Raw genomic sequence first — 13,811 nt, 5'->3', positions numbered from 1 at the left:
CCAGGTGGATTCAAAATGTTCTTGAGGACTTTAGGTATCAAATACAGGACCGGTATTATGGGATTGTCGTTTTTCAGAAATTTATACTCATCTGCTGACAATAGCCCCGCACTTCTCCAGGCATGAGCACAATTTACATTACAGAAGAACACATTCATTTGTGGTAGGCACAGGGAGACAAAGCGATTTGCCTGGAATCACAGGATGTTGAGCTGATGCCGAGATTCGAACGTAGCTCCCCAGCTCTAAAGTTCACAATTCTAGAACTTCTGGTGGAAGGTGTGTCTAAAAGTGTATGTCGGTGTTGGCCATCAATGAGAGAGACCTGTGCATTTTTCAAATGGGTGGTGAAAAAATATGAGTATGTTGCTGGAGATGTGGGCCACCGTGGCACCAATGTACATACCAGAAAAGGGTAAACACCCATTATTCCGCAACTTTCTTTCTGCATACCATCACTCCGCATACTTTCATTAGGAAAGTACCAGGACTCTGCAATGCTATTATAACGCATGGCATTACATTTTATATGCTTTTACCACGCATACATTTACAACGAAATTCGTTGTAAATGCATGAATGGTAAAAGCAGGTTTTATTTTTAATGTTTGGATAAGGTAAGTATGGGTATAGGGGTATATGTTTTGGGGTACTGAGGTATATGTTTTGGGGTGTTTGGGTACTTTAGGGGTTCAGATATAGTTTTGGGTTATGGGGTACAGGGGTATTTTTAGGGTTCAGGGCTAGGTTTGGGTTTTGGGGTACAGGGGTATTTTTAGGGTTCAGGGGTAGGTTTGGGTTTTGGGGTAGAGGGGTCTTTTAAGGTTCAGGGGTAGGTTTGGGTTTTGGGGTACAGGGTTATTTTTAGGGTTCAGGGCTAGGTTTGGGTTTTGGGGTAGAGGGGTATTTTTAGGGTTCAGGGGTAGGTTTGGGTTTTGGGGTTCAGGGGTATTTATAGGGTTCAGGGCTAGATTTGGGTTTTGGGGTACACGGGTATTTTTAGGGTTTAGGGATAGGTTTGGGTTTTGGGGTACAGGGTATATTTATAGGGTTAAGATGGGTTAGTGTTTAAGGGTGTTGGGGTATTTTAAGGAGTAAGGGTGGGTTATGATTATGGGGTGCTTAAAGGGAGCAGGGTGGGATTAGCACACAATATGAGACATGGCATGAACGTACCACACGCCCCCAGCGTTTGTCACGCCCCAGCACACGCCAACAGCACAATGCAGACACGCCCACAAGGGACTACTTTGCTGGCACAGTTCTTTTACCTTTTAAATGTATATGGTGGGCGTCTGCATAGCCTATGTCCTTCTGCTGCAACTGCCCTTTCCAACACTGTATTGGGTGTTGTGATTGGTGCTGTGGTTCCTGAGATTACCAGCCTCAAAGGGTTGGGCTCTCTATTATATTAGTATAGTATAGATAAATGAAGTAATCCATTTTACCCTACCTCTATGGAAAGTGTTTTTACACATGTGCCAATTGTGTCAGTAACTTCACTATGTCTATTATGTAACGGCATCTTGCACTTTACCGCCACGACCGAACCACCGCCCCCCACCACCACCCTCCGAGCCTGGACTCCGATCAGCACCGAAGACACCGTCCGCACGATGAACGCCATCCACTCCGGATCTCCGACCGACCCCTGCCCTCACCACGTCTTCAACAAGGCCGACGCTGTCATCGCACCCCACCTGCGGGACATCATCAACACCTCCTTCGATACCGCTACCTTCTCGGAGAGCTGGAAATACGCCGAACTCAGCGCTCTACTCAAGAAACCATCGGCTGACCCCACCGACCTCAAGAACTACCGCCCCATCTCGCTGCTCCAGTTTCCTGCAAAAGTCATCGAGAAGACAGTCAACAAGCAGCTGGCCGCCTTCCTCGAGACGAGCGGATCCCTCGACCCCTCGCAGTCTGGCTTCCGGGCCAACCACAGCACCGAGACCGCCCTGATCGCAGTCACCGATGACATCAGAGCGCTGCTCGACAACGGAGAAATAGCGGCCCTCATCCTCCTAGACCTCTCCGCGGCCTTCGACACAGTCTGCCATCGTACCCTAGTACAATGCCTCAGCAACGTCGGAGTCCAGGAGAAGGCACTGGAGTGGATCATCTCCTTCCTCGTCGGGAGGACACAGAGTCCACCTACCCCCATTGAGATCTAAAGCCTCCGAAGTTATCTGCGGCGTCCCTCATGGCTCCTCGCTCAGCCCAACCCTCTTCAACATCTACATGAGCCCACTCGCAGACATCGCACAACGCCAGCACAACTTCAACATCATCTCCTACACCAACGACACCCAGCTGATCCTCTCCCTTACCAACGACCCCGCCACCGCCAGAGCCAACCTTCACGAAGGGATGAAAGAGGTAGCCGAATGGATGAAGAACAGCCGCCTGAAACTGAACTCGGAAAAAACGGAAGTCGTCATCCTGGGATCCTCACCCTCCGCCTGGGACGACTCCTGGTGGCCCCCCGCCTTAGGCAGCGCACCCAAACCAACAGACCACGCACGAAACCTGGGCTTCATCCTGGACTCCTCCCTCTCCATGACCAGACAAGTCAACGCCGTCTCTTCGTCGTGCTTCAACATCCTGCGCATGCTACGCAAGATCTTCTGGTGGATCCCCATCGAGACCAGGAAGACGGTCACCCAGGCCCTCGTCACCAGCCGTCTGGACTACGGCAACACCCTCTACGCCAGAACCACCGCCAAACTCCAGAAGAGACTCCAGCGGATCCAGAACGCCTCAGCAAGACTCATCCTGGACATCCCCCGTCGCAGCCACATCTCCGGACACCTGAGAGATCTGCACTGGCTCCCGGTCAACAAATGAATCACCTTCCGTCTCCTCACCCACGCACACAAAGCCCTACACAGCCAAGGCCCAGGATACCTCAACAGCCGCCTCAACTTCTACGCTCCCAAAAGCCAGCTTCGCTCGACCAGCTATGCCCTCGCCGCCGTCCCCCGCATCCGTAGAACCACCACAGGGGGACGGTCCTTCTCCTACCTCGCCGCCAAGACTTGGAACTCCCTCCCCACCAACCTTCGCCTGACCCAGGACCACCTCGCCTTCAGGAAGCACTCAAGACCTGGCTGTTCGGGCAGTAACAGACTCTCCCCCCCCCCCCAGCGCCTTGAGACCCTCTGGGTAAGTAGTGCGCTATATAAATTCGATGATTGATTGATTATGCCAGCCCCCATGACGGTGTCATGTGATCAAGGCTTCGTTAAGCCGAAACGGGTCATGGCAGATTGGTGTTGGGCTAAAGAATAAATAATTTGCACCAATTCCTGGGTCTCGTTTCGTCTGTTTGGCTGAATTGCTGAGTTTGGGCGTAGATATATATCTATATCTATCTATCTATATAAATATATATATATATTCAATGAAATCCCGACCACTTCCAGAGAGCCCCTGGCAAAGAAGGAAACCCAGGCCTCGGCAGCAAAGTTTTCAGGCAAAAAATACTTTGTCACCCCTCACGACTCACATTCAGCTTAAACTGCGCAATTTTTTTCTTTATATACAATTGGTCAAAGTGCACACCTGGGTTGCATTAGAATAACACTCACAAGGTCATACAGCAGTGTAAAAAGATTTGTCAACATGATGTGCAAAGTATTTCTTCTATACCCGACACAAATGCATGCATAAACGCTATTTAAATTTTTAAAAATTCTAAATGCTTGTGTATTACACACATAACATTAATTTTTATAAATATAACGAGTTTTCACAACATTGGTTAAGATACAAAAAATAAATGGTGCATAAATGCACAAGAGTTTCTATCTGGATAAATCCATATTGTATCAGCCTTATATTTTAACATTACATTTCTGCGCTGCCCATGTGCATAGTAAGTATAACCAGATGAATCCAGGTAACCAAAGTACCCAATAAAAGTGCTTAGTGCAAACAAATCCTAAAATAAGGACTACCAAGACAGTGCAAAAAACAGTTGTGTGCAAATTAGCATAAAGAAGTGCAGTGCAATATTAAATATAATAAAACCTTGATTATTATAATAAAATACAATATACAGTTAATAGCAAGCATGTATTATAATTTATCATTAATAAGATACTAACCGGTAAAATATTAAAATTGATAAAATTATTCAAAAATTACCATATTGCTAAAAACCAGTACATTATAAAAACAATAATGAAGGCAAGGTATGGAAAAGGTATCAACTGACTTTTTGGAAATACTTACACATATATGTTGTTATTGGAGGATTAACAGAACAACTGATTTGTAACCAACAATAGACCCTATTGTATCCTTACAGAAAAGGGTGCATATCTTCTGTATTGTTTAACCCCTGTGGCCATTTACTGTCAAACTCTAATATAGATTTCAAGTTGCCTAAGTAGACGCTCTCGATTGCCACCCCTCTTGGATTTCGGAATGGCACTGACAACATAATATGATAGACAATTAATGTCTTTCCCATGACAGCTAGCAAAATGCCTGGCTACAGGGTAAGCAGGATCGTTGTGTAATATTGCCCTTTTGTGCTGCAAAATTCTAACATGCACTGGCTGCGTAGTACTACCAATGTAGGTTAGCCCGCATGTGCACGTCAAAACGTAAACAGCATGATCGGTTTTACAGTTGTAACTGCCTCTGATCGGAACAGGAGACGTCTCAAAGGGTGTACGATAGCTTGTCTTGCCACACCCAAATTTGCAGGCTCGACAAGAGGTACAGCGCCTAAAGCCATTAGTGGTATGTAACCAAAGCGGCGGTTTTCTACTTTCTGGAGAGTTTTTGTTAAGTTCAGTGCCCATCGACTTGCCTCTTCTAAAGGTAATTGATGGTACTTTGGCCAATCTTTCTTGTAACATCACATCGGTCAAAACAATTGGCCAACCTTTAGTCATGATGGCTCTAATCCTTCTCTCTTGCCTAGAAAAGTGGTAATAAACCTAGGATTATCAGAAACTTCCTTTTCTGAATGTTTGTCAGTATGAATCTTAGTGAACAAGGTATTTCAGGGGCGTTCACTAGCTTTGGTAATGGCATTTGGAATAACTTTATTGCTGTATCCTCTGCTTTTGAGACGCTTGCACATTGCCTCTTGACATGTTAAAAAATCTGCATGGTCACTACAAATGCGCTTCAGTCTTAAAAGTTCACCATACGGGATACTCGCTATAAGATGTTTAGGGTGGGAACTTTCAGCATGTAATGTTATGTTCCCAGCTGTGGGTTTACGGAATAGCGTGGTACATATATATACACACATATACACACATATATATATATACCGCCGCAAACGCAGGTGGCAGGCCAAAGAAGCAGCGTTCCAGAAAGCAGTGGAACAAAGCACAACCACCTCAGCCTCAACAGTAGTTACAGAGACTGTCCATCCTGACGCCCAAGCAGTTATTAATCTATCGGACACGATTCTGACTCCTAAGGAAACTTCTATATTATCGTTGGGTCTGTCCTACAGTCCTAAAGGAGATTTTGATTATGCAACTACCAAAATAGACATATTCAAGTTTGTGCGTAAACTCAAACTTCGCAAACATTTTGCTACGCACACTGGACCAGATCAGAATTCTGCCAATACAATTCAAGCAACTGCTCCTACAACAAATGCATCGAGTGGTGATAGTGACACTGTAACGTTAGGAGCAGCCTTGACACAAGAATTATTTGAACTCCAGCAAGAGGAATTGTGTCCAACTACAGAGAGTCAGACAGCACTTGGCGGTGAACCTTTACCTACTGTCTGTTCAACTCATTTCAAAATAAAATCCAAATTCTGTCCCCTGATGCTAAAAGACAATGTAGACATTTTTCATGACTGTGTCACCTCACAACTAAAGGAGTTACAGATCAAGACTGCCAACTTATCTAAGCGCTACAACCATAGAGACCGAGAATTCCACACTTTGATTAAAAAGCTCAGAGCAAACAAAAATTTGGTGATCAGACAATCGGATAAAGGGGGTAATGTGGTCTTATGGCCGCGTAAAATGTACTTGGAGGAAGCCCATAAACAACTCAACGATCGGGAATGTTACAGACGCATCTCTATGCAGGAGGCTTTGAAGGCAAGGAATGAAACCTATCTCAAACTGTCTGCCTGGAGAAGCAAGGGCTTGATTTCAATGGATGAATATTAGTTCCTTAAAAAAGATTACCCTGTCATACCGGTTATCTATTTCATCCCAAAAGTACATAAGAATTTACAACAACCCCCGGGTAGGCCCATAATATCTGCTTGTAACAGCCTGCTGGAAAATATGAGCAGATATATGGATTTCTTCCTACAGGACTATGTAAGAGGCCTACCATCTTTCATTCTGGACACCAGTGATCTATTGAGAAAAATTCAGGATTTCAGATGGAGCCCCAACTATGTTCTGGTATCTATGGACGTTACATCGCTTTATACCAGCATATTCCATATTGACGGTTTGAGGGCTATACAACATTTTCTTGGGAAAAGAGACACTTGTTTCCAGGACCATTCAAGAATGTTGTTAGATATGATCACTATCTGTCTTGAGAATAATGTTTTTCTGTTTGCTAACCAGCTCTTTTTACAGACCAGGGGCGTGGCAATGGGGGCCTGCTTCTCTCCCAGTTACGCCTGTCTCCATATGGGGTACTGGGAGGAGCAGGTCCTGATGAAACAACATGCTGCCACTATGAAATCCAATGTAAAACTTTGGTTAAGATACATAGACGACCTGGTGTTTGTATGGGATGGGACTGAAGTAGGGGTCATTGAATTCGTAAAGGAATTGAATAATAACAATCTGAACATTCAATTCACTAACACCCTCAGCAAACAGTCCATCATGTTCTTGGATGTGGAGATCTTTGTCCATGAAGGTAGCCTTCAGACTAGATTATATCGTAAGCCCACAGCAGGGAACACATTGCTACATGCGGATAGTCATCATCCAGCACATCTGATACGTAGTATCCCCTATGGGGAGATGCTTCGTATTCGGAGAATATGTAGCAATGAATATGAATGCCGGCTGGCACAATCCCTCTGTAGGGCTCGATTCATTGAACGGGGCTACAAAACAGAGACTATAGATAATGCTATCAAGAGAGCCAACAAGATCGCTAGAGTTACACTCCTGGGCTCAGGTAGTGTTCAACTAAAGCCCTCCACTGAGAAGTCATGTGAAGAGACCAGACTAATAATGGCATACAATAACCAACATAAAAGTATCCATAAAATAGTCGAAGACAACTGGTTTTTAGTTTCAAGTGATCCTATTATTGGTCCTCTCTTGACTAAACATCCCAGCATTACCTATCGTAAAGCCCGGTCAATGCAAAATAGTCTTGTTTCTAGCAGCCCTGAGGTGATTTCTGGATCATGGCTTAGTGAGAGCAAAGGCTTTTTAAGGTGCTCTACCTGTAAAGCTTGTAAACACGGTATCAGCAAAACGGAGGTCTCTACCCCTCTATCACCTTTTCCAATTAAAATCAAACAGAAATTAAACTGCAAATCTGAGTTTGTAGTTTATGTTCTGGAGTGCCCGTGCGGGTTGAGATATGTAGGTAGCACTCGACCACAAGTGCACAAGCGAATATTACAGCATCTGCGAGCTATCACCCACGCAGATGCGACATATCCTGTAGCCCCGCATTTTGAGAGCAAACATGGAAAGGATGCATCTTTGTTAAGGTATTTTGCGATAGATTATGTTCCTCCCCAGAGGAGGGCCGTGATAGGGAGCCCCTTTTACGCAAATTGGAGACTCGCTACATAATATTACTCGACACCAAGGCACCGCAAGGTCTCAATATTGGGAAGTAGTGAAGTAGCAGCCGTACATGGGATCGAGGACGGGCCCACTTGTGGAGTCCATCCAGGACTTGATTGTGTGCTTTCCGCACTACACTTCCCAGAAGTCTCATTGGAGCCTCCCATCGGCGGGTGAGTTATTACGTATTTGGAGAAGTGTAGCGGGTGCGCACACCGCTTCCGTTAAAGCCCCTGAAGAGAAGCAGATGGAGCTTCGAAACGCGTCGGGCAGATCCATTACGGAGCGGCGTCTACAAGCGGATCCCCGTCCTCACCTACACATAAATAAAGCTGCTGCTCGCGTGCTACTCAATGGTGGACAACCTTGGAGCGAATATGAATATATATATATATATACACATACATATATATATATATACATATATATATATATATACACATACATATATACATATATACATATACACATACATATACACATATATATATATATATATATACACATACATATACACATACACATACACATATATATATATACACATACATATATACATATATACATATATACATATATACATATATATATATATATATATATATATATATATACACACACATATATACTCACACATACACACATGTATATGTATTGCCTACTGGCGGTCGCCAGTAGGTAGTTATAGTTAGGATTTTTTTTCAATGTTAAATCTCAAAATTCTATTTGGAATAACTTTGGCACCGGTTGACGAATCTGCCTGAAAATTTCCTCAAAATGGCCTTGTCGAGCTCCGGTCCTTCCCTGAAAGTTTGGGGGGGATGTGTCAAGCGGGGGCCGAGATAAAAGGGGGGTCCAAATGTTAATTTTCATAGGGCGGTCGGCCTCACTTTTAGCCCGAACGGCTGAATGGATTTACACCAAACATGGCAAAATTGTAGGGACTGGTAGCCCGATGTGCCTTTGCTATGTCTCAAGATATGTGCTCCAGTGGATTTTGAGTAATTTAGGTTCCAAAAAATATATATATCTATAAGCGCGCCCCGGTACGCGCTCCGGTGAGCGCTCCGGACGAGACACGCGACTTGGGCGCAGAAAGCTGATTGGTTCTTGGGTGTCTGTAAACATTCGAAACAGTCCGGAGCGGCCGCCATCTTGTGTCTCTGTAGGATCGAGACTCAAGAGGTGGCCAAAACAAAGGGGAAATTGACCATAAGGGGGCAGGGTGGACCCACCTGACCCCCTAGGTTTGATGTGGGGGCTATAAAAGGGTCCCGCTGGGCAAAAAAAAAAAAAAAGTAGTTCTGAAAATAACTTTTTTTTTAATTCTTTTTGTTTTATATTTTTTTATTATTATTTTTTGTGTTTTTGAACAATTTTATATTTTTGGGGGGTTTTTTAAGGGAACAAACGAAAAACAGGGAATTGGAAATAGCTCAACAGGAGCAAAAAAAAAGAAAAGAATTACTGTTTTCTTTCCTTGCATCATTTGTGGTAGTCTATAGCATTATTTATTAAGGTGACGCTAAGTTCACCTTAGCATAAAGTTTTGCCACAGAAAATGCAAAGAAATTTGACCTTGCCAAATTTTGGCTGAATATTTGGCACCATTTGCCGTTCTTCAGGACCAGAAAGTGAGAATACTGAAGAGGAAGTGCTGGCCACAGGGGGTGGGTTGGTACGAAGTTCTTGGACTTCAGCCTGAGCTTAATTATTGGGATACCACTTCTCCATGTGGCGGATCATGGTATAATTCCCAAAAGAATATTTCTTTGAGGGATTGCCCCTGGAGAGAACTTGGTCGCATACAAGACAGGTGACTTTGGGGGCGTTCACCTTTTTTTGGTCATCTGGAAAAGAAAAAAATTGCCAAATGAAGTGCACTTTAACGTGCCTTTGTCTGGGTTCTTCTGGGAGGAAGCGCCTTCGTTGTTGATCCTCCTCCTCCTCTTCTTCCTCCTCCTCTTCTTCTTCTTCTTGTCCTCCAAGAAACTGTGGTGGTGGACCTTCTTTTCTTGGTGGTGGGGGTGGACCAGCTGCAGCAACAAGTGAAGCCATTGTCTCCTCCAAAATAGCTCTTGCTCTCTCAATGAAGTAAGAATGAGGAAAAAAGCAGGGGGCTTTCATTATTTGGAGAAAAAAAAATGATGAGAACCAATGAAAAGTGTTATTTTCAAGTCACATGACCCGGCGCGCTTATGTTACGAGCTCCGGGCCGCGAAGCGCTTCCGGGTGCATTTACGCAGCGCGTCATAAGACGCATCACGCGGCTACGCGATACGTCACGCTTATGCGACGCGTCACGATGTTGTTTTCGATTGCGACATGGGCGCTAACGGGACGCTTCCCGGTTCGCTTCAAAATAATACGCTTTCCGGGGCGCGCACCGGGAGCGCTCCAAGACAAAAAAAAAAAATTAAAAAAAATATTTTAAAAAAAATTGAAAAGTTGTAAGGACTGGTAGCCCGATGTGAGTTTGCCATGTCTCAAGATATATTCTCCAGTTGTTTTTTAAGAAAATTAACTTTAAAAAAATATATATTGGCCTACTTTGGGCTTTATGTTAGAGCCCAAATGTAGCCCAATGTAGCCCAAAGAGGGCCACCAGAGACAAAAAAATACAAATGTAGCCCAATATCAGCCAGATGTAGAGCAAGTATAGCCATGACAGCATGTACCAGAGTGTTCTAAAGAACAACTAGAGCGCTAACAGTCTTACTTATAAAGTGAGACTTTTAGTTAGGAATTAGCATTAAAAAACCTTTGAAATTCACTGAAAAAACCATAGGTTTCACACCAGTTATAGTTAGCTGGAAATTTTACTGACATAAAACCATTGAAATTCCCACGTTATAGTTAGTTGGACTCACTATAACTTGCGCGTGTAATGCACTGCTGATGACATCACATATTACATCACTCATGACATGGTCAGTGACATCACTGATGGAACTGCATAGTTATTACCTGCTTCTGGTCACAGGTTACATCTGATCTCAAGAGGACTTTAAACAGACAGGACATGCACACTGCTGAAATTTGCCTGCTTGGTTTATATGCCCACCAGACAGTGAGGAAGGCTGGTAACGGATTTGTAGGTGTAGTCCAAGTGTCGCCCATGGGGACATAGCAATACACTGAAAGCACCTGGAGGGCCAATCTCATAAGATTGAAAAAAGAAGTGGAGACTTTGGAAACACCTGAAGGTGTGGCCCTACAAATGGAATGTGTAATGTGCCACTGGCAGCACAGTGGCTGGAGGTACTTGCAACCTTTATGGAAGCGGAAGAGTTTGGCACCCTCTACTCTGCTTGATATGGAGGCATTGTGGGTGAAAAATGCTGCCTCAATCTGCAGTGTTGAGGATTGCTCTCACCCACACATGCGAATGAGACGTTTACAGTAGGTAGGTCAGAGACTAGTAAGGCTACATGAACATAATAAAAGCTAATCTGGACTTGTACATGATTTTCTGTTGATAAAAACCTAATAAAACATCAACATAAAAACAGGTAGTGACACCTCCAAACAATTGCAGCTATTTCATTAAAAAAAAAAAATAATAATCGCTGGTCTCATGTCCGTTAAAGAATATGATTCTCAAATTTTCTCGAACCGCAACCCAGTATTTAGAAACACTGCTCTAATAGATGGAGAGGTACCTTTAAGGACAACAGCAGTATATCCTCTCTCTGCAGGTATTCCAAAGATTACTATGTGTTTGAGTGCACGCTCAAAACAGAGAATAAAGGGAAGCTTGTGCCCTTCTCAACAGTCAGTAGTCACTTAGTCAACCACACTAGATGGCCAATTAGAGAACAAAATACCAGAGAAACTTTTCCTACAACCACCATCTCCATTCCAGCTTAAGAGTGAATACAAAAACCCTACGAATTGGGGTCTGCTTGAAAACAAAAGCAACCAAACAGGTGAAAACTCTGAAGCACATGCGGCTCACTAAAGAACATTGCCAAAATCTTAGCTTTATTTATTTAGGATCAGATACATCCAACCGATACATGGTATCTACTAGGAAACAAGAAAAGTGGTATTCTAATACCGATCGGAACATGATGCATAATTAATGTAGTGTGTGTTTGGTACTGGAGGTGAACATGCAAGCATGCTCACATTATCCTATCATCACAGCATGTCAAATAGTTTGTTTTAGTGTGCTTCTACATACTTTCCAGAAGAGTACAAATTACAACAGGGCATTTGTAAGCGAGTGGTTAAAAAAATTAAATTGGCACTTCTCAACTCACCACTCTTTTTTCCCTGAAGTCTATTCCAACAGTTGTGATGAATTTTGGGTTGAATTTGTTGTCTGTATATCTGTAAAGGAATGTGGTCTTGCCAACTCCAGAATCTCCAAGGGCCAGGAGTTTGATCAGATAGTCATAATCCCCATCAGTCATAGTGCTACTCTTGGTACACCTGCAGAAGGGGAAAAACGTTGTTTAAAAAGACTTCCTTATAAAATACATCACAATGAACTGGCTGGAATACATCTCCATCAAAGAAAGTATACAGAAATATCAGCAGTTCATATTATGTGCTAATAATAAGTCATCACCTTTTGTAAAGGCAACACATATCAAGTTGGAGCAAATGTTTTGTCACTCCTTGTTTTTAAATGTACCCAGGTATAAAATATTAAAACTCTATAAAAATGGTTGAAAGCCATAACTGATTGTAGTTCCCAATACTCTCTAGTGTGTTCACAGAAGCTAAAAACCATCCAGTATGATCAACTGCACATGCAATTCATGGTATATTTCGGAAGTTTCAAACAGTATTTCACGTTATTTCAATATGCAAACGAAGGCGGTCGTAACTTTGGGCAATGAAGATCACACAACCTTCAGGTACATATTTTGTCCTTCCTTAATAGAATGTCGGTTGTGTACTCTGTGTATGAACGCTGGGGGTGAGCATAGCAGCTGAAGATGAAACAGATTGTTGTGCAGAGGACCTTGGTTGTGTTGGACCTGGCCCTCCCTGCAGGGTCACCCCCAAACTTTGCCTTCATCTCATGTTTTCTGACCTGTTTTTTGTTGGTTTCAGTACTCTACACACTTTACCACTGCTGACCAGTCCTAAAAGTGCTTGTGCTCTTTCCTTTAAATGTGGTAAAAATTGTCTTGCACCCAATTGGCACATTCCATTTACTTGTAAGTCTGTAGTACTAGAGCACTGCCAGTGAAGCTCTGCCTCGAACAAACGCTACTCGCCAAATATTTTAATTGTTTAATTGCTGCTGCACTTACTTTTAATTCTGTGTTCACATTTTACTGAAACAGTATTCTGCATGAATGGGTTCTTGTTGAGCAGTTAACACGGGGTAATCTGCACTACCGTACAGCGCTCTGGTTAGAGCATCACCAAGGGATCGTATAGTGGAGGCTGGACATCGGAGCCATAGAGTTTTAGCAGAGGCGGGAGGTCGGCGGTCTAGTTTCGAACTCCACCCCTCTACTTCAAATGACCACGGCGGGCCGGGCGCGCCAAAGGCAAACCCGTCTGCGCACGTCCAGGCCCAGAACCCCGCAACACAGGTAAATATACCCACTCCAGTAAGCAGCTTCTAGCCATCACCTTTTTATAGGATTACCTGCAAACAATGTGGATACGAGACATAAACTAACCGGACAAGACCAGTTTGGCTAAATACCTCTAAAGAGAAGATGGAACTGATCAATGCCCACTCTATCCCAAAACATACCTAAGACATTAGAATCATGCTAGAGGAAGAGCCCCTAGACAGATTGTTTATAACTGAAAAACTTAGCTAAATGTTAGCTCAGGCCCAGACATCCATCTTGCCCTTCCACTGGGCTACCAGCTACACAGGCTAGACGGATCAGACATAATTGGGGGCGGTATTGCTATTATCGCAAAAGACTAATTTAAATGTTCCATATCCCAATTCTCTCTTACAGAGTGTGAAATCGCCCAATTTCACATTGCCTCATCTCCTACCTGTACACTGTCAGGAATACTTCTCTACAGGCACCCAGACACTAGCAGTAGATTTAT

General features: G+C 43.6%; 1 protein-coding gene across 2 annotated transcripts in view; it reads right to left on the bottom strand.

The window, feature by feature from the left end:
* Positions 1-13,811, bottom strand: part of RAB27B (RAB27B, member RAS oncogene family) — a 624,827-nt gene that overhangs the window by 173,523 nt on the left and 437,493 nt on the right. For both annotated transcript variants that reach the window (XM_086960406.1, XM_086960407.1), the window contains one exon: positions 12,038-12,209. In XM_086960406.1, the coding sequence (XP_086816532.1) occupies positions 12,038-12,190 (153 nt within the window). In that variant the 5' untranslated portion in view covers positions 12,191-12,209. The remainder of the gene's footprint in view (positions 1-12,037; positions 12,210-13,811) is intronic.

Source organism: Lissotriton vulgaris, chromosome 3_1 (genome assembly GCF_964263255.1).
Source record: "Lissotriton vulgaris chromosome 3_1, aLisVul1.2, whole genome shotgun sequence".
NCBI classification, from domain to species: Eukaryota; Metazoa; Chordata; class Amphibia; order Caudata; family Salamandridae; genus Lissotriton; species Lissotriton vulgaris.
The sequence above is the reverse complement of the archived record's forward strand: the minus strand, read 5'-3'. Positions and strand labels throughout refer to the sequence as shown.